The following is a 23,803-nucleotide window of genomic DNA, read 5'->3' on the forward strand; positions in this document are numbered from 1 at the left end:
AAGCACTCACGTGTCATATACTGGAAGGCAGTGCTGTTGTAATCCTCAGCTACTTTCTGGAACAACTCATCTGTTAATCAGAAGAAGAATCAGTTTCCATCATGATAAAAACACGTCCACTCACGTTCATAATATCTGATTCATAACCAGCAATCAGTTAGTTTCTAACAAGCAGGATGTTTGATCAGACAGAGAGGCTCTAAAACCCTTCATCCATTAAGCTTCGTGTACTTTTACCATTACCGTATCTATTCTATGGCAGAAAGTCTGCTTTTCTCTATATATATATTTCACCTGTTGGCCAAATCAAACTCAGCCGTTGAGACTTTATGTGCTTGAAAAGTTGCCCAGATTTGCCAATATGAAGATTTCTGAGGGAAAACCCACTTCCTCAACTGACAGACGGTGAATAAATACATCCCATCGCAGCCAAGCGCCCGTTTTAAATGCAGGATGACTGAAGGTGTGACTCACCCACGTTGTTTCCTGTTTTACTGGAGGTCTCATAATGCAGCGCACCGATTTCTGTGGAAGCAAAAGCAACACAGTGAGGGTTAGACGTCAGTCAGGCAAGTTGAGAACGTCTACCAGCACCTTTAATGGTCTAATTGTTCCCCTAATACCTCAGACAATAATCTCAGAGATGTCCATTATTCCAGGTCAACAGATGAACTCTGTTAACGCAGCTAGAATGTAAAGTCTGAACTGGTCCTGCAGAGTTCACCAAGTTACATCTCAGACTTTAAGACCTTTTTAACACCAGACAGAACACAACTTTATACCCGTTTAACAGTCTGAAAGTCTGATGGGAAACCAGTAGGGACGATTTCACCAAGCAGTATAGAACAACTATTCCTAATAACAGAATGAATGAAATCAAAGCAACGTGACATAGGGCTGCACAATTAATCGAATGATTGAAGACGCCCGGTATTCAGCAGTCTCATATATTAGATCACACATGTGCAGCCGCCACGGGATGGTTTTTGTCGGCACACGGCGGCACAGTCTGCCGTCTTCGTCGGACACACTGACATTTGGTGGTGGTGTGACGAACGCTGTCAGACAACAACGGGCAACAGTAGAAGTGAAGTTGACCATCTGCCGACTGTCGTCGCACCATAAACCTGTGACTCCTCTGAGGACGGTCAAAGTAAACACACTCTCTCCTCTCTGTAAGAAAAAGCTCAAAAATGCCCCAACCTCCCAGGTTCCTTCTTCTAGCTTCTCTAATGTGAAGAGTTGCTGGTTCTGTCTTCTAGGATATTGAACTATTTGGTTTGGAACTGAAGCTGTTTGAATCGGGGAGTTGTGATGGAGACTGTAATTACCGTCAGCAAAGTCCTGAGCGTCGTGGTAGTCGATTTGACGCAGGCTCCGATCTCCTTCGATCAGGTCGCTCTTAGTGCCGCACAGGTAGATCTTACAGTGCTGGAGGACACAACGCAGACACAACACGTTACTGAGTTTGTTTGTTTTTAAATGTGTCTGCTGGCATCTAATGTTTGATCAGATTTATAATCTTGTTTCTTTATTCTTTGATCAGGTATTGCCTGTTTTTAAATCAATCATTTTGTCATTAGACTGCTAGAGTTCTCGTTGAGTTCTTTTGTTAAATGAAAACAGGATTTTGTAGAAAAGCATTCATATTTTTCAAAATATAATTTTGGTGTCGGTGCCAAAACTTCGGTCTCCAATCGACAACAAAACAAACTTTGACTGCTCGTGTATTCTTCACTACGGCTTCATGAATAATGGCGGCGTAGGGTAAAACATATATTTAACTTTAGACTAGAATATCTCTCTTACTTCCTCACAGTTCTGCAGCTCCTTCACCCAGAACCGAGCTCTCTGGAAGCTGCTGCTGTCCGTCATATCTGAAAGTCACAAATAATAAGAAGCTATGTAAATAAACACAACGCTGCATAAAGTGCACACAAGGAGAGCGATATCAAAACTAGAATCCACAGCTAATCTAAAGTGATAAACATTAAATTAAAGGAAACTCTGAAGTGAAGGATTAACAGTAAAACAAACAGAAACAACTAAACCGTGACCAAATCTCCAGAAGCTGGAAGGTGAAGAAGATGTTGAATAAAACATGACAGCAGTGGGAGGAATCTGCTGGGAAATGACATCAGCTATTTTCTATAAAGAGACCAGCTCAGTAATGTGGAATAGAGACGTGAAACCATTTTATTAGCATCAAGGAGACCCTGGAAGTCTTCATCATCACACTGGGATTGTCTTCATATCTTCTGTGAGCTCTGATCCTCTCAGGGATCAAACTGTTCATCTCATCTTCACTCTTATCCACATCTTGACTCATTCATTTTCACGGGGACTCTCCTCACTTTTACATCCTGCCTTGAGCCTCGAGCCTCTGCACTGATTGTGAGAACGTACCCTCCGCTGACACCGCTGATGCGCTCTAAAACGTGTTTATTTGAATTAGGGATGCACCGATATCAATACCAGTATCTGGTCCGATACTGTGCTCATGTACCCGTACTCGCAAAACGGCTCCGATACAACGGCACCGATTCCACTTTACGGCAGTGTGACGTTAACCTCTCGTCACCATCTTTCGGGTCCTATCGCACGCGCTCACGCTCCACCTCCCCGACGGTGCGGGCGAGACGGGCAGGTGGTGATCCCACCTCAGCCGACGCGCGCCGGCCCTCACTTTCATTGCGCCACGTGGTTTTGCTACCACCCTCTGACTTGCCGTGCGTTAGACTCCTTGGTCCGTGTTTCAAGACGGGTCAGGTGGGTTGCAGACATCGCCGCAGACCCCTGGCGCCTTTTACGTGGACCGAGCCCCGCCCTGGGGGCACGACGCGGTTGGGGCGCACTAAGGACAGTCCTCCCCGGTGACACTTTGTCCACGGCCCCGGGAAGCACCTTCACCCCGAGCCTTTCCAAGCCGACCTAGAGCCGGTGGCGGCGCACCGCCTCGTATGCGGGACTCCCCAGCCTGCCGTGTGTCGCTCACACCCTCCAGCTGGCTGTTAACGAGGGTCTTCTGGCTCAGAGAAGTACTCGTATCGGTACTCGGTACTGGAGAGTACCCAAATGTAAGTACTTGTACTCGGTCTGAAAGAAAGTGGTATCGGTGCATCCCTAATTAGACTCATTAGGCCTCACCATGATCTAGGGGAGCAGAGTCCAGCAGCACAAAAACACACACAGACGTAGCTTGAGAAAAGTCAGCCAACATGGAACTACAAGCTAAAACCAAAATAAATTCACCTGATATAAGTCTCAGTGGCACAGAGTTCAGTTCCTCATTGAAAGCACCATAAATAATAACCATGTGCATTCAGTTCTGTATGTGGTGAAGTTAATTTAGAAATGCATCCAGCTGTACGCAAATATTAAAAAACCTCCGATGTGATTGTGGAGTTATGCCACCTGAACGCTGTGAGATGAGGACCAGAGTAGATTTACCGTAGCAGACCAGCGCTGCGCGGGCTCCTCGGTAGTAGATCCTGCTCATGGCTTCGTAGCGCTCCGATCCCGCGGTGTCCTGAGTGAGACAGACAGGAAAGACAAACACTCAGATCCATCTTCCAGCTTCCTGTTGAACTCACATGTAATGTCTCTGCTGTCTGTTATCTCAGATCTGATGTTAGAATGGACGACATTCCTACAACCCCCATGCAGGTTCAAATGCTGTGTAATCTCCAGTGTGACGAGCTCTGCAGCTCCACGCTCATCTCCACTAGTAGTAGGAGTCGTTTATTGTGGTCTTTATTAACAATTTCCCAAAAAGAATACAAATAAAATAAATACAAATAAAATTCCAATAAGGCATTAAATTAAAAAGAAAAGCTCAGCTGGTTCTTTTAACTATTATTTACTCTAATTGACATTAATTGCTTATTTTCTCACACATTTTTCTCCTCTCTGAGTCTAATGGATATCCAGCTGTAGGGTACTGTAATAACCATGGTCATGCATATATAATGTATCCAGCACACATAATGACAAGTGGAACGCATACATACCTTTCAACATCAGATGTATGATAAAAGACAACTTCATTCATTTAATTTAAATTAGATTTCAAGTTTATACAATGACATCATGTTTGTTTTTACTTTATCCACATCTCCTCCGAACAAATCTAAATAATTAAATAATCTAAATATTTATACCATTTAGTGCTTACTGGAAACTTTAATTAATAAAAAGAAGACCATGGATAAAAACATTAGTTCTGAGTTTATGTGCAAAGCTGGAGAGTATTTAATATGTACAGTAGCGGCTTTGTTGAATGCAAACCTTTTAGTCAACGGAAACACATATTTAGATGCAGATCCTAACGCTTCTCTACAACAACTTCTACTGGAAAATAAACTGTGGATGCTGTATGCTATTATTTAAAGTACAGTATAAGAATGGAAGAAGAATGTGTGGAATAAAAAACAGAACGATATCTATGGTTCTGCTGCATTGATTTTAATCCTTTTTTTTTTTTAACTGTCCATCTTGAGTCCGACAGCGTTAGAAGAGTACAACACTTAAATCAGTTGCTAAGTTGTGTTACTGATGCAGTTCACAGACTCAGATTCAGATCAGGTCGCCTCTAACTCACCCATATTCCCAGAGTGATCACTTTCTCTCCCACCTGGATCGGTTTGGCAACAAAAGCAGCACCGATAGTCTGTGAGGAAGAGAAAACCAGCATCAGACACTCGTTGGATGGAAATGTTTGATCGTCCCTGTAGACTATGGGAACTCTCAGTCTGGACTTTATGTCGGAATATTGACCCTTGTTCTACACTATAATAACCCTTTATAACCCTAACCACCTAATAAAGTTATGACTTTATTCTCGCAATATTACGACTTTTTTTCTTTTAATGTATCGGGCTCACACCAAACCGTGACTTCTGTGTACCTGTACTCCCTTAGTCTGAACACTTTCCAAAGCCGCTGTATCGCTTTAACCAACTGTCAAGTTCTAGAAACATCAAACCGTTTGTTCTTAAAGAGGACACGAGAGAGAAGCATGTCTGAATAGCTCCAGCATTTAATATGTAAGACTCTAACAGAAATGCTTGTCTAATGCAGCGTCTGCTTAAAGAAACATACCGAAACATTAGTGCACCAGTTTCTGTGAGTGCTTCTGTGCTTTCAGATGATCACAGCCTTGAGCCTGATTACCGCGACCTCTCCCGGGATAAATATAATAATAACGGTGCCTTTCATCGTCGACATGGAAATTGAAGCCGAGCAGCTGACACTCACGTTCTGGTACGGGCCGACCAGGAAGCGATGATGGACGTATCTCTCCACCAGGCTGGTCTTCCCAACGCTCTCCTTTCCCAGCATCACCACTTTGGCGTCAACACGCATTGCACTCATGGTGACTGGAGGGTGGAGGAAAAGCCCCGGACGAGACCGCAGCAGAGCAAACAGGAGGAGGAGGAGGAGGAGGGTTAATGTACAAGGCTGCTCAGTGTGCTGTGTGATGAGAAGACAGGATACACAACAAATGACTGGCAATAGTAATGAAGTCATAGATACCACTGGCATGCATTTAAAACAATACAAACCTGAGGTTTTATTAGAATAATCATAAAAGTCCATAATTACCAAATTGTAAATTTTCTGGGATGTTTTACAAATCTTTCTACTTCCTCTTAACATCTGTTTCATCTGCAGATAATGTCATGTATTTCTTCTAACTCACCTCCGTAAAGAATCTTCATAGAAATTACATGAAAGTGAAACCAAACTATAACTGCCACAACTTTCTCTTTCTTTCTCCAAACTGTAAATTAAGACTGCCACTAAAGAATATGTCAAAAACATAATAACAGTACATGCCTGTTACTCCTCCAGTCTGAAATATCTAGTAAAGTATTCACTTTATAAAGATATGAACAGTGAACAGTCGTTGGTATCCTTTACAGTCGGTCACATCTTTAACCGCTCCGTAAAAATACTCAAGATTTCACAAAGTACAAAATGTACTTAAAATACCAATGTAAAAGAACTGGTTGGGCAGAATGGTCCCTCTCAGAGAGTTATATTATTATATACAACTTAGTCATATTAATGGAATATCGCTGTGGTACTACTACTGTGGTATTACTACTACTACTGTGGTACTACTACTGTGGTAGTGGTATTACTACTGTGGTACTACTACTGTGGTATTACTACTACTGTGGTACTACTACTGTGGTAGCTGTGGTATTACTACTACTGTGGTAGTGGTATTACTACTGTGGTATTACTAATACTGTGGTAGCACTACTGTGGTATTACTATTACTACTGTGGTATTACTACTACTGTAGTACTACTACTGTGGTACTACTACTGTGGTATTACTACTACTGTGGTATTACTACTACTGTGGTATTACTACTACTGTAGTACTACTACTGTGGTATTACTACTACTGTGGTATTACTACTACTGTGGTATTACTACTACTGTGGTATTACTACTACTGTAGTACTACTACTGTGGTACTACTACTGTGGTATTACTACTACTGTGGTATTACTACTGTGGTAGCTGTGGTATTACTACTACTGTGGTAGTGGTATTACTACTGTGGTATTACTAATACTGTGGTAGCACTACTGTGGTATTACTATTACTACTGTGGTATTACTACTACTGTAGTACTACTACTGTGGTACTACTACTGTGGTATTACTACTACTGTGGTATTACTACTACTGTGGTATTACTACTGTAGTGCTACTACTGTGGTATTACTACTGTGGTATTACTACTACTGTGGTATTACTACTGTAGTGCTACTACTGTGGTACTACTACTGTTGTATTACTACTACTGTGGTACTACTACTGTTGTATTACTACTACTGTGGTACTACTACTGTTGTATTACTACTTTTCACTGCAGTAAAGCTGCTTCTTGTTCCTCCAGCAGTGTGATGATAACCTGATAACCTGATAACCTGATAACCGGTTCTGTTCCTCCAGCAGTGTGATGATAACCTGATAACCTGATAACCTGATAACCTGATAACCTGATAACCGGTTCTGTTCCTCCAGCAGTGTGATGATAACCTGATAACCTGATAACCTGATAACCTGATAACCGGTTCTGTTCTAACAGAAACACGAGCTGAAGCTAAAACAACATGAACATGAACCTGTTAGCATAACAAGCTAACTAACACATGAACACATGAACACTCACCTGGTGGCTAACAGGTAACAGGTAACAGCTTCACTCAACAGATCTGCGTCCACATACCAAACCGAACCGAACCGAACCGGGACTGGCATCCGCGTTGAGTCAGCCCTGCTCTAAAGTCCCGGTACCGACAGACCGCTGGTCCTGCCTCTCCGGGCTGCTGTGAGCTTCTGTTGCGCAACGGCTGGAACGTTGCAACAACAACAGGTTCCGGTTACCGGGAGCTCTATATTCCGGTAATAATCCCGGTTAACGGACGGGTTGAGCTGGTCCCGGAGACAGAGCTGGTTCTGAGGAGGAGAGGAATCTCCATCTGAGCTTTGTTTGTTTGGGTGGGAACTAAAGAGAAGACGGGTTTACCAGGAGACAGGAAGTGACCCAATTAAGTGTGACACTCACACCGGATGTGTGGGACGCGTAAAAGACACCGCGGTGGATGTGTGGCCATCTTGGTCAGGGCAACTGGTCCAGAACTGTCAGAATATAACTCTCATTAGACCAGACTGGAACCAGAGCAAGATGCCTGACTCGTGTTCAGCTTGGGGCTGTAAGAACCGACGCACAATCCAAACCAAAGCTCTGGGAATTACCTTTCACAAGTAAGAACAAATTGGTCATTATAACATTGAGTAACTATAGTTGGCCAACAGACTCATATAGGTAAATATATATGAATATATATATACATACAGTTATTTTCTATTTGTTTACATGACCCCTGGTATGTTTTGTTACTTTATTTAATGTTTATGTTTATCTTGTCATTTGCTTTAATGTATATTCAGCTATGTATCTCTTCAAATTGTTTTTGTGCATCATTGTGTTGTTCACTGATTAAACAAGTAAGAACAAATTGGTCACTATAACATTGAGAGCTAACTAGTTGGCCATCAGACTCATAGCAATAATGCCTGCTAGCTGTGGAAGCTGAGACTTTATAAGAAGTCATACAGTATAAACTAAGTTGCCCATAATTGAAATCTACATCTATATTGGTGTTTTTTTTTCTCCAAACATCCATTTATATGAGGAGCTACTAGTTTTGGCTGAGCGACTATTATGACGCAAAAAACTATTAAAAACTTTGAGACTTCTCTCCTAATTTAAAGGTCCCATATTGTAAAAAGTGAGATTTTCAGGACTTTTATATTATAAAGCACGTTTAAGTTTTCTCACACTTTGCAGGTTTCCCAAAGCGAAAGAGCTGAGGTTGCAGTGGGACACAGCTGTAAGAAGGGAAGGTTTTTTCACCAAAAAGTACGCTGTTGTCTGCAGTGAACACTTCAGACTGGAGGACTTTGATAGTACAGGTCAGACTGTCAGGATTAGAGATGGAGCTGTACCGATTGCCGTCAGTTTCCCGACTCATCTCAAAAGAGTTAAGTGTATCACCATAAGGATTTGATATCTAGTCTGCGTTACACCTTGCTGAAAGTGTTTTTGTAGTTGTTCTTTATGAATGTTTAGGAATCCATGATATATTGTGTGTCACATTATGAGATACTTAAACCGTGTTTTTTTTTTCTTCCACTTTAGCCAATGACAACCAGGACAACACAAACCTCAAAGAGGGCTGCAGAGAGCCTGTCAGTGAAGACTGAACCTCTGCCTGATGTTGTGAGTATTTGTACTAGCTCTGCTATGCCCCAAACAAAATGCGCTGTATACATGTTCACAGAATGCTCCTAAAACTTGAATGATATCGGCATGTTATCGGAAAATCCTGCATACGGAATAAGGCCTAATTGGGAATATCCAAACAGATATTTAAACCTAGTTTTTAAGTATTTTTTCTCCCACTTTAGCCAGTAACAACCAGGAGTATACAAACCTCAAAGAGGGCTGAAGAGAGCCGGTCAGTGACTGAACCTCTGCCTGATGTTGTGAGTATTTGTAGTAGCTATACTATACCCCAAACAAAATGTGCTGTAAACATGCCAAAGAATGCTCCTAAAACCTTAATAATATCGGTATATCCCTACTATATTCAGAATGTCTCCATGGAATATGCCGTTTACATCACCCGTATCAAATTCGTAATATTGTCATATTTGTAATAATAGTGGAATATTAGTGTGCATGTAAACATAGTTAATGATATATTGTGTATTACTTTGTGAGGTACTTAAACCTAGTTTTTGAGTATTTTTTTTCCTTCCACTTTAGCCAGTGACAACCAGGACAACACGAGTCTCAAGGAGGGCTGAAGAGAGCCGGTCAGTGACTGAACCTCTGCCTGATGTTGTGAGTATCTGTACCAGCTGTGACTGTACATTTATGTGTAAACATGTATAAAGTCCTGTTAGCGAGGTAAGAGCCAGCACTATTATGGTCACGTCCAACATTACACAAAATATCGCCTCATTAGTCACGCCTCACAAAGGAGATAGAGAGCCTAAGTCCTGCCCCTTCCGGTGGACCTTATTTTGGAAAAAATATGAAATTGGAAAAATAAAATATCCCCGCGTACGAGTCGACAATGTGTAAGAAAGCGGGTCAGCTGATAGTATATTGTACTAGCTATGCACCAAACAGCTGTGATTGATGCGATATAAACATGACTCCAAACATTTTCTTTCTACCAGGACCACACCTACGCGTTGTCTGCATCTCCTGAGGATCTGAAGGTCAGACTCAGTGAAGCCTTGGCGAGGGTGGAGAGTCTGGAGCGACAGGTGAGGAACCTGAAGGACCGAGAACGGAGGGCGAAGGCCGCGCTGCACGGCCTTCTGAAGCATCTGAGAGGGACGCTCCCACCACCTCGCTCGGTAGTGAAAGGAGGACGTAACGTGATCAGGACCAAATGTAGAAAGAAGGCCATCAGGTAGAGCTGAGGTTCTTTTACACTTTTACTCCGACCATGGATCAGTCTGTTGTGTTGTTTAGTATTAATATATGCTGCTTTTCATGCCATATTTTTAAGAGGAAAGCCGTTCACTGCTTTAACTGTTCAAAATATCACTTAATTGTTCATATTTGAATCATATTGAGGACTTTTTGTTCCTCCTCATGTTTTTTATTTTTTATTTTGTAGCATAAAAGGACTACATTGTTGTACAGTGACAATAAATGAACATTGACTCTTGTAATATTTGGAGTATTATTGCACAAGATACACAACATTACTTTTTCGAAGCGTCATGCACCAAAAGGTGTTTTATGGTGTTTTTGTAAATCCCTTTTTAATTTGAACTATTTATTGATGGATTAATATTTCATTTGTAAATTCTCTTTTCATAATTCTTCTTTTTATTGCCCATTACAATGTCAAATAATGAAATACTTTGTAATTTTGTCCATTTATTCATAGATTAATAAATTAATTTGTAAAACACATTAATGTAACATAATGTTACATAAATGCCTATTTTTTATTATTTTTTACAATTAGTTATTAATCAATTAAATGCTCTATTACTATTTACGTAACTCTTGAGGCCGAGACCTGGAGAACTTGGCTTTATGGATGGGAAATTTCCCCAATAAAATTAATCAATTGACAGTCTTCTGTATTAATCTATCTAGAGTTTAAAATACATGATACAATATCTATTTATCCATCAATCTATCTAGATATGGTAGTGGCTACAAGGGAACCAGCAAACTGGGGAAACTCTCACGAGATGGTTACGGTTAGGCATTGACCTTGAATAGTTGCGGTTAGGAAAGGTCAGGGGTCAGCAACCTTTGCTATCAAAAGAGACATTTTAGGCAACAAAAAAAAAAATCTGTCTGGAACTGCAAAACATTTGATCATTGTGATGAAGGTAACACAGTTTGTAGTCTAAGTATATAGAATATAAGTCTAATGCAGTGAGGGCCAAAGAGACAATGTACTACGGAGTATTAGGGCCACATTGAGGGAAAAACATCTGAGATTTACAGAATAAAGTCACAATATTATGAGAAAAAAGTCATTATGTTACGAGAATAAAGTCATAACTTTACGAGAGAAAAAGTCTGAATATTACGAGAATAAAGTCATAACTTTACAAGAAAAAAGAAAATAACATGTAAAATTACTACTTTATAATATTATGACTTTATTATCAGAATATTATGACTTTATTCTCTAAATCTCAGATTTATTTATTTTTCCTCAATGTGGCCCTAAAACGTACCATAGATCTACAACAATGATAAGTAAAAATGAAAATGTAAACAAAAACAGTTATGCATTTACATTTTTAAAAGGTTGCTGACCTCTGGTCTGGGTCTTTGGGCAGCAAGTCTCGCGAGAGTTTCTTTAAAGTTTTTGCAGACCTCAGAATCTGATTGGCTGAACCGTTAACGACGCCTCTCAGGCTGCGGCTGTGATTGGTTGAGGACCCCTGAGCTCCCGCCCTCCACACAGAGAGCAGAGAGAGAGGAGCCAACATGGCTGAAGAAGCAGCAGCAGAAGGAGAGTTAAGTTCTTCTGGAGGGATCTTCACGGAGATCTTCACGTCCCCGTTGAACCTGACGCTGCTCAGCCTGTGTCTGTTCCTGCTCTATAAGATCTTCCGCGGTGACAGAGCTCCGCAGCTCGGTGAGCTGGAGCCTCAGCTGCCCAAACTGAAGAAACGAGACTTCACCCTCCAGGAGCTGAAGCCTTATGACGGATTGCAGGACCAGCGGATCCTCATGGCCATCAACGGGAAGGTGTTCGACGTGACCCGGGGGAAGAAGTTCTACGGGCCAGGTAACCGAGGAGCCGAGCGGTAGCCTCTAACCGGAGCTTTAACGGTTAACGGTACAGGTTAACGGTTGACCTGTTCTGTCTCTCTCCGTGTTTAGAACGCCACCAACGGTCACTAACGGTCGCTCGCGTGAGCTGGCCCTTAACTTTTGAAATGTAAAATGAACAGCTGTTTTGATGATGTCATTGCCAACTAGAAGTCGTTAAAGTTGGTTTATAGTAAAGTTAACTAGTATAACTACCGCCACACCCCCCCTCTAGAGGTCCAGCTTCACAACAGAGGAACCACAGATCGTCTATGAAACACGTTGAGTCACTCCGGAGAGAAAACAAGCTGACCGCCATGTTTTTCACAATTAATAATTAACCGTTTAACCGACATTAAACATGTGATCATTGTGATGAAGGTAACTCAGTTTATAGTCTAAGTATATAGTATATAAGTCTAACGCAGTGAGGGCCAAAGAGACAATGTACTACGGAGTATTAGGGACACATTGAGGGAAAAAGCATCTGAGATTTACACAATAAAGTCATAACTTTAGAAGAAAAAAAGTTGTAATATTACGAGAATAAAAGTTGTAATATTACGAGAATAAAGTCATAATTTACGAGAAAAGAAGTCGTAATATTACGAGAATAAAAGTTGTAATATTACGAGAATAAAGTCATAATTTACGAGAAAAAAAGTTGTAATATTACGAGAAAAAAAGTTGTAATATTACGAGAATAAAGTCAGAATTTACGAGTAAAAAAGTTGTAATATTACGAGGATAAAGTCATAATATTACGAGAATAAATTCTTAACTTTAGAAGAAAAAAAGTCGTAATATTACGAGTTTAAAGTCATAATTTACGAGAAAAGAAGTCGTAATATTACGAGAAAAAAAAGTTGTAATATTACGAGAATAAAGTCATAATATTACAAGAAAAAAGTCATAACTTTAGAAGAAAAAAAGTTCTGATATTACGAGAATAAAAGTTGTAATGTTACGAGAATAAAGTCTTAACTTTAGAAGAAAAAAAGTCGTAATATTACGAGTTTAAAGTCATAATTTACGAGAAAAGAAGTCGTAATATTACGAGAATAAAAGTTGTAATATTACGAGAATAAAGTCATAATTTACGAGTAATAAAGTCATAATATTACAAGAAAAAAGTCATAACTTTAGAAGAAAAAAAGTTCTGATATTACGAGAATAAAAGTCGTAGTATTACGAGAATAAAGTCATAATTTACGAGAAAAAAAGTCGTAATATTACGAGAAAAAAAGTTGTAATATTACGAGAATAAAGTCAGAATTTACGAGTAAAAAAGTTGTAATATTACGAGGATAAAGTCATAATATTACGAGAATAAATTCTTAACTTTAGAAGAAAAAAAGTCGTAATATTACGAGTTTAAAGTCATAATTTACGAGAAAAAAAGTCGTAATATTACGAGTTTAAAGTCATAATTTACGAGAAAAAAAGTCGTAATATTACAAGTTTAAAGTCATAATTTACGAGAAAAGAAGTCGTAATATTACGAGAAAAAAAGTTGTAATATTACGAGAATAAAGTCATAATTTACGAGTAATAAAGTCATAATATTACAAGAAAAAAGTCAACTTTAGAAGAAAAAAAGTTCTGATATTACGAGAATAAAAGTTGTAATATTACGAGAATAAAGTCTTAACTTTAGAAGAAAAAAAGTCGTAATATTACGAGAATAAAGTCATAATTTACGAGAAAAAAAGTCGTAATATTACGAGAAAAAAAGTTGTAATATTACGAGAATAAAGTCATAATTTACGAGAAAAGAAGTCGTAATATTACTGAAAAAAAGTTGTAATATTACGAGAATAAAGTCATAATTTACGAGAAAAAAAGTCGTAATATTACGAGAATAAAGTCATAGTATTACGAGAATAAAACATGTTTTAACAGAGTAAAATCAGAGTAAAATCAGAGTAAAACATGTATTCTCTGAAATAAGAATGTGCCCCGTCATGCTTCGTAGTTTCTGATTGCTGGAAACAGACGCAGAGTTGGACCTCTGTGTTTTTTATATATGATCTCAGATAGCAACCTCTGTTTAGTGTAACCTCTGACCAACATCTGATATCTCACCTCATTCACAGTTTACTGCAGGTCAAACCCTGCAGACTGAACTCCTGCGTTGGTTTGTGTTGTTAAAGGAATGTATCTGATTTATAGTGAGTCCATGGACAGAAGGTTTGGTGCTCAAGGACACTTTGATAGCACTCATGGCTGTTGAAGGCTGCTGAAGGCTGTTAAACCTGTAATATTAAGGGAGCTTTGGTACGGATATAAAACGACACAGTGATACCCTTTTTTCCAGAAGGCAAATTCCTCAAATACTGAATGCCGTGTTAACACAAGCAACCATACAAGAACTAAAATACAGTTTAAAAAATGGCAAAATATATTTATTTTATCATATCAATGAATGAGTAAACATTTTGCACTGCATCGTGTAATTTAAATAAGTAAATAGTTATCAATAAATTGAAGAAAAAAGATGTAGAATAATAATAATAATTATTATTATTATTTACATCCCTGAAATAGTTGCTCTTATTTTTAGACTTTTTTTAGACTCTTATTTTATTTTTATTTTTATTTTTTTGGTGTAAAAACAAACTTTTTGCTGACACAGATGACACAGTGTTACCTTTTTTTTCAGAAGCCAAATTCCTCAAATATTGAATGCCGTGTTAACACAAGCAACCATCCAAGAACTAGAATACAGTCTAAAAATGGCAAAATATATTTATTTAAACTGATGAAAGAATGATTAAACATTTGCACTGCTCTGTGTCATTTTGTAGAGTAAATGCTATCAATAAATTGAAGAAAAATTATTATTTAAAATGATTATTATTATTATTTACATCCCTAAAATAGCCACTCTTATTTTAAGACTTTTTTATTTTGTTTTATTTTATTTTATTTTTTCTTGGTGCAAAAACAGAACAGTAGTGACTTTGCAGGTACAACAACGATAGAAACGGGGAAAGAAAAAAAATGCATATAAAAGGATAAAATAATAGTCAGAATAAAGCGTCTTTTAACCATCTAGATGAAAATACATTCAGTCTGCTGCAGGATTAAAAAAGATTTCTGAAAGTGTAATTATCAGTTATATACATGCATTATATGATATATGCTTTTAATGCAAAATAAAGCAGTTCTTTTGTTTTTGTGAAGGTATAAAAGGAAACCAGTCATTTCCGGTTACCTCGATAGGAAAAAATCTTTTTTTATCTTGTAGCAGAGAAAATGGATTCCCAGCTCAACATCAGGCTACTAAGAGAGAACATCTCATGTAAAATAAGCTCAGACTGATCAGTTCTCAGCAGTTTTGCTGCCGTTGTTGCTGCTGCATCCACTCAACTAACCGTGCATCTTTACCGTCCTGCAGAGGGGCCGTACGGCGTGTTTGCCGGCAGAGACGCCTCCAGAGGTCTGGCTACATTCTGCCTGGAGAAGGAGGCCCTGAAAGACGTACACGACGACCTGTCCGACCTGAACGCCATGCAGCTGGAGAGCCTCTCCGAGTGGGAGAGCCAGTTCACCTGTGAGTATGAGATGTGACGGCATCACGTTTACACGCTACTATCACCACGATGAATCACACTCTGGTAAAACTCCATGTTTGCCTTGGATTTGATCAAACCTGACCGACGACTGAAGAGCTGAAAACATCAGATGTGTGTGGAGCGAAGAGGCGACTGTAACCTTCCTCACATTAATACATCAAACAGAAATGCCATATTTACATCATGTTTTCTACATTTTTTCCACCATTTGAGGTTTGACTGGAGTTCTTTTAATGAGAATAAGCTCCAGCTGCTGAACCAACTCCTAATACAGCATTTACATAACAGTAGTGGATGGAAACATAAATGCAAAAATTCACATTTGTTTCGTGGATTTTCTGAAAATTTGGTTAAAATTTTCACTACATTTGGATGAAAACTTGGCTAAAGTCTCTTATTTTACATATTTTCATTAGGGCTGTCAATCGATTAAAATATTTAATCGCGATTAATCTCATGAGTGTTCATAATTAATCACAAATTAATCGCACATTTTTAAGCTATTTAAAATTAACTTTACGGGGGAGATTAGTCAAGTATTTAATCCTCTTATCAACATGGGAGTGGACAAATATGCTGCTTTATGCAAATGTATGTATATATTTATTATTGTATATCAGTTAACAACACAAAACAATGACAGATATTGTCCAGAAACCCTCACAGGTACTGCATTTAGCATTAAACAATATGCTCAAATCATAACATGGCAAACTGCAGCCCAACAGGCAACAACAGCTGTCAGTGTGTCAGTGTGCTGACTTGACTATGACTTGCCCCAAACTGCATGTGATTATCATAAAGTGGGCATGTCTGTAAAGGGGAGACTCGTGGGTACCCATAGAACCCATTTACATTCATATATCTGGAGGTCAGAGGTCAAGGGACCGCTTTGAAAATGGACATGACAGTTTATCCTCGACAAAATTTAGTGTAAATTTGGAGCGTTATTTAACCTCCTTCAAGACAAGCTAGTATGACATGGTTGGTACCGATGGATTCATCAGGTTTTCTTCTTTAGGTATCTTCACTCTAGCTTTAAAACTGAGCCCACTACACCCTAACAATCGCAAGTTGCGTTAATGTGTTAAAGAAATGAGTGGCAAATTTGTGTTAACGTGTTACTATCACATTAACTTAGTGACTATTTTCTTGAAACATCAGACAACAAATTAGATATTTAACTTTATGACTCAGGTAATGAGAAATGATGTTAGACGAACAAGCTATATAACATAACGCAGTGTCCTTGAATCTCTTTCTGAGAATTGGTCGTCAGAGGATGAAAATAATTTTCTTATTCTCTCTTTTCTTTGTCCTCCTCCATTACAGTTAAGTACGACTACATCGGCAAGCTCCTGAAGCCCGGAGACGAGCCCACAGAGTACACCGACGACGAGGAGGTGAAAGACAAGAAGACGGACTAGAAAGTGAAGAGTGAAGAAGACGAGGAGAAGATGATAAATGCCTTAATGTTTGTAATTCTGATGCCTGTTTCCTCCTATTAGGGCCAATCTCCTCTATGTATTCTAGTACTTGTGTTAAAAACAGATCCGTAGGTTGTATAGTGGAGGATCGAGAACTCGGACCAATGACGGTTAAATGTCCTGTAGGTGGAGAAAGAAGAAGAAGGAGATAATCCACAGCTCTGTCGGACACTTTGTTAATATCGCTGCTGATGATCGCAGGTTGGACACATTCCTTCCTTTCATCCAAACTTCGGCTCAGCTCACATTTAAAGAATTATCTCAGGAAGTAGTTTCACTCAAAATTAACTCAAATATATATTGAGCGTCTGGAGCCAGACGGCAGATTTAAAGAAAAATAAACTTCAGAAATCAAGGCTGAAAATAACACTGCTAAACAGATGTCTTTAAGCACTTTCTCTTGATTAAACTGTTCCAACCAGATTTACTTTATTTACAATTATATAAGGTTTGAACTGGTCTCAACTGTTTTCTGTCCGCTTCAAACAATAAGAGGACGATAACGTACTGATGTTTTGTAAACCCATCAAATTTATCTGCTGGTCTGAATTCTACGACTGCGTATCTGAGCTATTCACAGAAGCGGGGGAGGGAGGGTAATATATATTCCAAGAAAAAACAATGAATTTCCAGGATTAAAATCGTAAATTTACGAGAAAGAAAATTTTGATATTCTCTGAGATTAAAGTGGTAAATTAATGAGAAAGAAAACTTGGATATTTATGATTTGAATCTTGGAAATTATGAGTTTTTTTTCTCTGAATATTGCCCTCCTCCCCCAGCTCTGTAATTATTAGTTTTTTTTCCTACAAAAGCTCTAACACGCCATCGTAAAACTCTCCTGTCCGTTGATACATTTGTCTGATTTTCAGTGTTAGTTTCTGTTGAGAGCCACTTCTCTCTTTAACTAATCCTGAGATTTTGGGCAGATTTTCAGATTCTAAATCTCATAATGACAATCCAGGTTGTTTGTTGCAGAGCACCAAATCCCAATTTTATAATCCATAAACCATTTAAGTCATTTATTATTATAAATAATACAAAAGAAATCTCTGGTTTCAGATTCTCAAATATAGAATTTGCTGTTTTTCTTTTGCTTTACAAAATTATAATTTTAATTCCATTCAGATTTTGGACTATAGGTCGGTTAAAACAAGTAATGTGCAATGATTTCTTTCAAAAAACTAAATGCAGAAAATTATAAAATTGGTGCACGGTGCAGAGAAAAAGTGTCAAAGTACAAAAGAAATGCTTCACTTGTAAAACACTAGAAAGGCCAGGCTGCTGCCTGTTAAATTTAATTTTAGAAAATTAAAATTTAATTTATTCCCCATCAGCTAATGGTTTGTTTTTGACACTAAGTCCATGATGGAAAAGCATCAAACATTTATTGTGAGGCCTGATGCTCAAAGTCGTGTCAACTAGATAATAATTAAAAACTTACTAATCAGAGCATTTTTCAGCAATATTTCACAGTCCCACAAGTTCCCACAGATTTTCTCCAACAAATGTGTCCGTGACGTGCTTCAGAAACTTTAATTGCAAGGAAATATGTTTAATAATCGTGAATTTATATGGAACAAGTTAGTTTTAAATGTGTTAAATCATCTGTTAATATTTTCTTCATGCCACGCTGTAAAAAGTAAAAACTGGAGATATCAGACACATTCCACAAAAACACATTCAATGAGGGAATATTTACAATATGCATGTATATACATAAACTAAATGTCATAATCCTGAAAATGATATTTTGATTTAATAAAGAAAACTACAAAATTAAGTCTGTCTTGTTTATTTGAATACCTTTTATAGGACTTTTATTTATTATGTAATGACAGAAAATAAATGACATAACATGCAATTAACATATAATATTTTGGTTGATTGGACACAGTATACTCTAAGCTGAAATCACATACTTAAATAATATATGTACTATGAACTATATTAAACTGAATGAGCATATTAAGTACCTTGTACGAAACATATATGTATATAGTATGTAATTAATATTACTACATCATTTTTTTTATTCTCACAATATGACTATAAAGGTTATTAAAGCATCTCCCATATTATTATTATTATTATTATTATTATTGCATTATTATTATACACCATATTATACTTTACTATATTATATTATACCATATTACATTTGATATTCTACGTTATACTGCTGTATATTATTATTATTATTATGTTAATAAGTTATACTGTCTTACTATACACTATATTATATTTTTATTATGGTGCTATATTAATATAGATAAATATATACTACATGATACGCTAAGTATCATAATTATTATATTATTGTACATGTTTTTATAATGTTTTTTCATATTTTTATTGTCAATTTTTCTATTTATGTTTCTTGACTTTTGCAGTACTTGTTGTTTTCACTTTTTAATAATAATAATTCACCTGCTGATATATTATAATTATTTTTTAATAATAATATATCAGCAGGTGAGTACAGATGGTCTATTCATGAATATAGGATACATCAAGATCAACAGAAAAGACTTATAAGAGGCTCTTTGGTCTTTTAAAGCAAAAGGGAGGCATTTAGTTTATATTATGTATTATAATTAATATTAACACATCATGTTTTACCTGAAACGAACAAGAAAAGGTATGTGTCAGAAGTGGGATTCGAACCCACGCCTCCATTCGGAGACCAGAAGTCCCGTTTCAGCGGAAGGATTTCAGTCCTTGAGTCTGGCGCCTTAGACCACTCGGCCATCCTGACACGGTGCTGATGTAGAACGTCAGTAGGGTATTTATTCACTACACTGAGTCCATTCAGCGATCATATATGTGGTGTGTTTTTAACAGAAATAAATAGAAATTGCTTTGTGTGTGTGTTTTATTTTAGTAATGTTTAAAAATGTGTTTTTAACTTCCGTTTTTAAAAAAAGAATAGGGGCGGATGCTCACATTTGGAGACGTAATTTCCGGTGTGTGTACGTGCAGTTGCATGTCACTTCCGGTCTTCAAGGGTATCTGAGAGCTTCAGAGCAGAAACATCATCAACATGTTCAGGTTCACTAGAGCTGCTGCGAACTTCACCGGTAAAAACACCAGATCTGCTTATACATACATGTTATCTGCATGTGTTGATGTTATATTAAAGTATAATATCAGTCTACTACATGTTTAACAGGCCTGTCTTTAGAGGGTGACCGAGGTCAGCGTGCTAACAAGCTAGCATTAGCATTAGCAGCTCATGCTAAAGTGTTGATATGTCTCTAAAACTGTAATCTGTACATGTGTACATGTGTACATGTGTACAATCTGTACATGTGTACATGTGTACACGTGTACTGATGCATGAAAAGGTAAGAGTTTAAAGATTTTAAACATGAATATGCTACATCAACTTAAATATATATTCAAGTAAAATAGTGATAATGACATGTAACATATTACTGATCATAAACTATAATCAAGTAAATAGATATATAGATATACGCACATGTGTATATAAATACATATAAAAACGAATAATATTTAAACATGTTTTTAAAATAAATAGAATAACAATAAAAAATAGAAGCAGGAAAAAAACACAGATACACCTGCATATTAATATGCACATAAGGAGTGAACACACTAGACATTAACAGAACAGGTGTAGAAGCAGTGGAAATACAGCATCAAATTCCTTTCAGAAATCATTGAACATATTCTTTATGCTTCATACTGTGAACTTTTGCACATTCTTTGGTCAATATTTTTGCACATTCCCACACAAAACTGCAGCTTTCATTTAAAAAATATGTATCATATTTAATATATATATATATATATATATATATATATATATATATATATATATATATAAAATATGTATTATATTTTATATATATATATATATATATATATAAAATATGTATTATATTTTATATATATTTATATATATATATATAAAATATGTATTATATTATATATATATATATTTTTTTTAATATATATATATATATATGTATTATATTTTATATATATATATATATAAACCAAGGTAAATTCCTTGTATGTGTAAACATACTTACAATAAACCGAGGCCATCCTGTGCCAACATTATGATTTACTCTGTAAATGTATCTATATCCCTCTCAAGAAGGCACTTTATTGATCCCCTGAGGGGAAATTACATTTTTTCACCCTGTTATTTTTTTTTTGTACATCCCACTTGTAGTTCCCACACAACATAATTGCACTTTTGTTTTTTACTAATAATATATCCTGAGTTAATCAAACATTAGGTCAGACATGTCACATGCACAGCAGGAGAATACAGATGAAAAGTAGTCATGAATATGTGATACAGATCAACAGAAGACAATCCAAGAGGCTTTTTGGTCTTTTAAAAAAGAGGGAAGCACTTTTAGTGTGTTTTAAAGTGTATTTTATGTTACAGAAAAATAATATTGTTATTGCCTGTGATTGATGTGATGTGTGGAGGGGGGTGTACATTGAAACAGAGACAGATAATAATGATCTTGATCAGAATATTCAGCTTTATCATATTAGTTTCTATCACTGCACCCTGAATTATGCCTATTTTACATGTATATTTATATTCACTTTCATAGAAACCTTAGTTATTTAGTCTCTACAAAGAAAATAACTGCAAAATGGAATAAGCGGCAAAGTTTTTTAAAGAATAGAAGTTAGTAATAGTGCATTATATAAATGCCACTGTGTTTTGTTGTCATCGTTCAGGTCAGGCCGCAAGGCAGGTGAGGAATTCATCCACCACCACCCCGGACTTCCACGCCAAGTACGGTACCGGCCTGATGGTCGGCGGAGCGGTCTTCTGCACGGCTGTGTGGGCATACGTAAGTAGTATTGTCCTGTTGGGGCCACGTCACATTTGTTTATATGTACAAGCTGAACACTCAGCTTGCTCTCAAAGTGGTACATAAAGTGCAGGTTAAAAGGACATATCTCCCAGGTTTGTGGAGGAGAAAGAAGTTGGGGGTTCTGGGATTCCAGTTATAATGCAGAAAACCTTAAATTTAACTTGAATAATATGGGTGGAAAATTGGAAATATTACAGCTTTTTAATGGGCACAGATCAACAAAAGTGCACACAGATGAAAACCTTATAAAATAGATTTATATAATGTGCTTCAACCACAAATTCTCCATCTAGTTGCCCTCGCTGAAAAGAATTTACCCGTTGGGACCCAGTGTGGTTACATTACCATCAAAGAAAATACATAAGTATATAAAACATACACAATAGTGCAGTGTTAGATTGGAGAAAGATTTTTCAACGGCACTCTTTAACCAAAGGCAGCCCGTTTCATACCTTCACAAAGATATTGTGCAACATGACACAACAGACAATATTTACCACATAATGTTTGTTAGGAAACTTTTCTCTGGACACATCTGCTAACCACTGGAAGGCGAATTTCAGCAGGTTTACTGACTGCTCGATGAAGGTTTTATTATTTTACCACCATTAAAAACCTTAAATGTGCTCAGAGTTGTTTTGAGTTTTATTGTGTGTGATTTCTACTGACAAACGTACGGTTTATTTGTAGACATCGATACAGATACTGTTTCTTTAGTCTTGATCTTAACTTACGCGTGAACTTGGATTTAAAGTTTAATTTCTCTGCAATAACAATGTCTTAAAGAGTCCAAAAAGTTTGATTGCCCTCGTCATATAGTCTTTTCTTTTTTCTTTGGGCAGGTGCTGACTCAGACTGGCATCACCTGGAATCTGTCACCTGTTGGGAAGGTCATGCCCAAAGAGTGGAGACAGCCCGAGGAGGAGTGAAGAGCCACCATGACACACCTGCCTCCCTCCTAATAAACCTTCTGGTTGTACAGATGAATAACAGTGAATGCCTGTGTTGATTCCAACATGTTGCTTTGTCCAAATAAATAAAATCCGATTCTACTCATCATTGTTTCTTTAAAGCTGTGTGAATTATCTCTCACAGCCATGACCTCAACCTCTTTTTATAGATTTCTGTTTAAAGTCAGGATGGAGTTTACATAAGTACAACATTTGCATTCAAAATTTTAATTAAGTAAAGGTACATAAGTATTATCAGCAAAATGTATCAAAAGTAAAAGTACTCATTATGCAAATGACTCCTTTTACAGTGTTATATTATTATAGAATATTATATTTGGTTTTTATCACTAACAAATACATGTAAGAGCATTATAATACCCTGCATACTACTGGATAGATTAGTAATATTGCACTGCAACATTTAAGAATTTTGTATGTTAAAAGTAACTAGTAACTAAAGAAGTCAAGTTAATATAATGAAGTAAAAAGTACAATATTTTACAATATGTAGTTGAGTAGAAGTATAAAGTAACAGTTACTTTGCAGATTAGGATTATAAATACAAAATATAAATCAACTAATGAATAATAATGTAATATTATAGGTTAAGCTACCCAGCTGTATATAAAGTAATTCAAAATAGCCCTACCTTTACAATCTTCAATGTGAAATTGATGAACACATTAAAGCATTCATAATTATAATTCAATGAAAAAAAACATTATTTTGAAATTGGCCATTCTGCATAATGAGTACTTTAATATATTCTGGTGTCAATACTTTCTACTTTTACTTGAGTAAGTCTTTGAATGCAGGACTTTTACTTTTAGTATTTTTTATATATTGTGGTATTATATTAAAGGTTGCTGAGCCCTGACCTAGACTGAATATACCTGCTTTTTCAATGAGGGTGCGCTGATAGATAGAAGGCATTTGAGTCAAGGCCTAAAAGAGATTAAAGTACACTTTGATTTAATAGATATTCTACAAAAGAACTCACTAAATGAGTGTTATAGA

The 23,803-nt window shown here is 37.0% G+C and overlaps 4 protein-coding genes, 1 long non-coding RNA gene and 1 other non-coding gene across 11 annotated transcripts in view; 3 read left to right on the plus strand and 3 right to left on the minus strand.

Moving 5' to 3' along the window:
• rab24 (RAB24, member RAS oncogene family) overlaps positions 1–7,465 on the minus strand; it is a 10,043-nt gene extending 2,578 nt beyond the window's left edge. Inside the window, exons 1-8 of one of the 3 annotated variants that reach the window (XM_037748752.1) lie at positions 7,194–7,465; positions 5,257–5,472; positions 4,601–4,669; positions 3,451–3,529; positions 1,810–1,877; positions 1,332–1,431; positions 475–525; positions 11–70 (exon numbers count right to left, since the gene is read on the minus strand). In XM_037748752.1, the coding sequence (XP_037604680.1) occupies positions 11–70; positions 475–525; positions 1,332–1,431; positions 1,810–1,877; positions 3,451–3,529; positions 4,601–4,669; positions 5,257–5,373 (544 nt within the window). In that variant the 5' untranslated portion in view covers positions 5,374–5,472; positions 7,194–7,465. The remainder of the gene's footprint in view (positions 1–10; positions 71–474; positions 526–1,331; positions 1,432–1,809; positions 1,878–3,450; positions 3,530–4,600; positions 4,670–5,256; positions 5,473–7,193) is intronic. The other 2 variants (XM_037748753.1, XM_037748754.1) reach the window with 2 other exon arrangements.
• The window catches only part of LOC119475755, a 22,949-nt gene extending 7,309 nt beyond the window's left edge, over positions 1–15,640 (minus strand). The window contains exons 1-2 of the long non-coding RNA XR_005203859.1: positions 15,629–15,640; positions 10,907–10,918 (exon numbers count right to left, since the gene is read on the minus strand). This is a non-coding gene — a long non-coding RNA (uncharacterized LOC119475755). The remainder of the gene's footprint in view (positions 1–10,906; positions 10,919–15,628) is intronic.
• On the plus strand, positions 7,657–10,279 carry si:ch73-130a3.4 (uncharacterized protein LOC664763 homolog). Of its 4 annotated transcripts, none has more exons than XM_037748748.1 (6): positions 7,657–7,789; positions 8,376–8,568; positions 8,727–8,807; positions 8,996–9,073; positions 9,357–9,434; positions 9,776–10,279. In XM_037748748.1, exons 1-6 carry the CDS (start codon positions 7,710–7,712, stop codon positions 10,016–10,018), a joined length of 753 nt encoding a protein of 250 aa, XP_037604676.1. In that variant the 5' UTR covers positions 7,657–7,709; the 3' UTR covers positions 10,019–10,279. The 4 variants fall into 4 exon arrangements, with proteins under 4 accessions (XP_037604676.1, XP_037604678.1, XP_037604677.1 ...); XM_037748750.1 differs by having other exon boundaries at positions 8,466–8,568; XM_037748749.1 differs by lacking the exon at positions 8,996–9,073.
• On the plus strand, positions 11,528–18,030 carry pgrmc1 (progesterone receptor membrane component 1). Its single transcript, XM_037748756.1, has 3 exons — positions 11,528–11,871; positions 15,295–15,450; positions 16,805–18,030. The coding sequence occupies exons 1-3, from the start codon at positions 11,568–11,570 to the stop codon at positions 16,897–16,899; spliced, it is 555 nt and encodes a 184-aa protein (XP_037604684.1). The 5' UTR covers positions 11,528–11,567; the 3' UTR covers positions 16,900–18,030.
• Positions 18,031–19,605: 1,575 nt separating this feature from the next.
• On the minus strand, positions 19,606–19,717 carry trnal-caa. The gene is made up of 2 exons: positions 19,680–19,717; positions 19,606–19,651 (listed from the first exon to the last, which is right to left on the minus strand). It is a non-coding gene; the product is annotated as a tRNA-Leu (tRNA).
• Positions 19,718–19,898: 181 nt separating this feature from the next.
• LOC119475147 (cytochrome c oxidase subunit 7B, mitochondrial) lies at positions 19,899–22,890 on the plus strand. The gene is made up of 3 exons (XM_037747600.1): positions 19,899–20,039; positions 21,694–21,809; positions 22,676–22,890. The coding sequence occupies exons 1-3, from the start codon at positions 20,003–20,005 to the stop codon at positions 22,760–22,762; spliced, it is 240 nt and encodes a 79-aa protein (XP_037603528.1). The 5' UTR covers positions 19,899–20,002; the 3' UTR covers positions 22,763–22,890.
• Positions 22,891–23,803: the final 913 nt, after the last annotated feature.

The sequence above is a fragment of the Sebastes umbrosus genome, chromosome 17, assembly GCF_015220745.1.
Source record: "Sebastes umbrosus isolate fSebUmb1 chromosome 17, fSebUmb1.pri, whole genome shotgun sequence".
Classification (NCBI taxonomy): Eukaryota; Metazoa; Chordata; class Actinopteri; order Perciformes; family Sebastidae; genus Sebastes; species Sebastes umbrosus.

Bases quoted from the DNA above. Each gene is read 5' to 3' on its own strand.
- si:ch73-130a3.4 (XM_037748748.1), top strand. From the start codon at position 7,710: ATGCCTGACTCGTGTTCAGCTTGGGGCTGTAAGAACCGACGCACAATC. The intron at 7,790-8,375 runs GTAAGAACAAAT...CACACTTTGCAG, and splicing joins CTGGGAATTACCTTTCACAA to GTTTCCCAAAGCGAAAGAGC. The intron at 9,435-9,775 runs GTGAGTATCTGT...TCTTTCTACCAG, and splicing joins CTGAACCTCTGCCTGATGTT to GACCACACCTACGCGTTGTC.
- pgrmc1 (XM_037748756.1), top strand. From the start codon at position 11,568: ATGGCTGAAGAAGCAGCAGCAGAAGGAGAGTTAAGTTCTTCTGGAGGG. The intron at 11,872-15,294 runs GTAACCGAGGAG...ACCGTCCTGCAG, and splicing joins GAAGAAGTTCTACGGGCCAG to AGGGGCCGTACGGCGTGTTT. The intron at 15,451-16,804 runs GTGAGTATGAGA...CCTCCATTACAG, and splicing joins GTGGGAGAGCCAGTTCACCT to TTAAGTACGACTACATCGGC.
- LOC119475147 (XM_037747600.1), top strand. From the start codon at position 20,003: ATGTTCAGGTTCACTAGAGCTGCTGCGAACTTCACCG. The intron at 20,040-21,693 runs GTAAAAACACCA...GTCATCGTTCAG, and splicing joins AGCTGCTGCGAACTTCACCG to GTCAGGCCGCAAGGCAGGTG. The intron at 21,810-22,675 runs GTAAGTAGTATT...TTCTTTGGGCAG, and splicing joins GCACGGCTGTGTGGGCATAC to GTGCTGACTCAGACTGGCAT.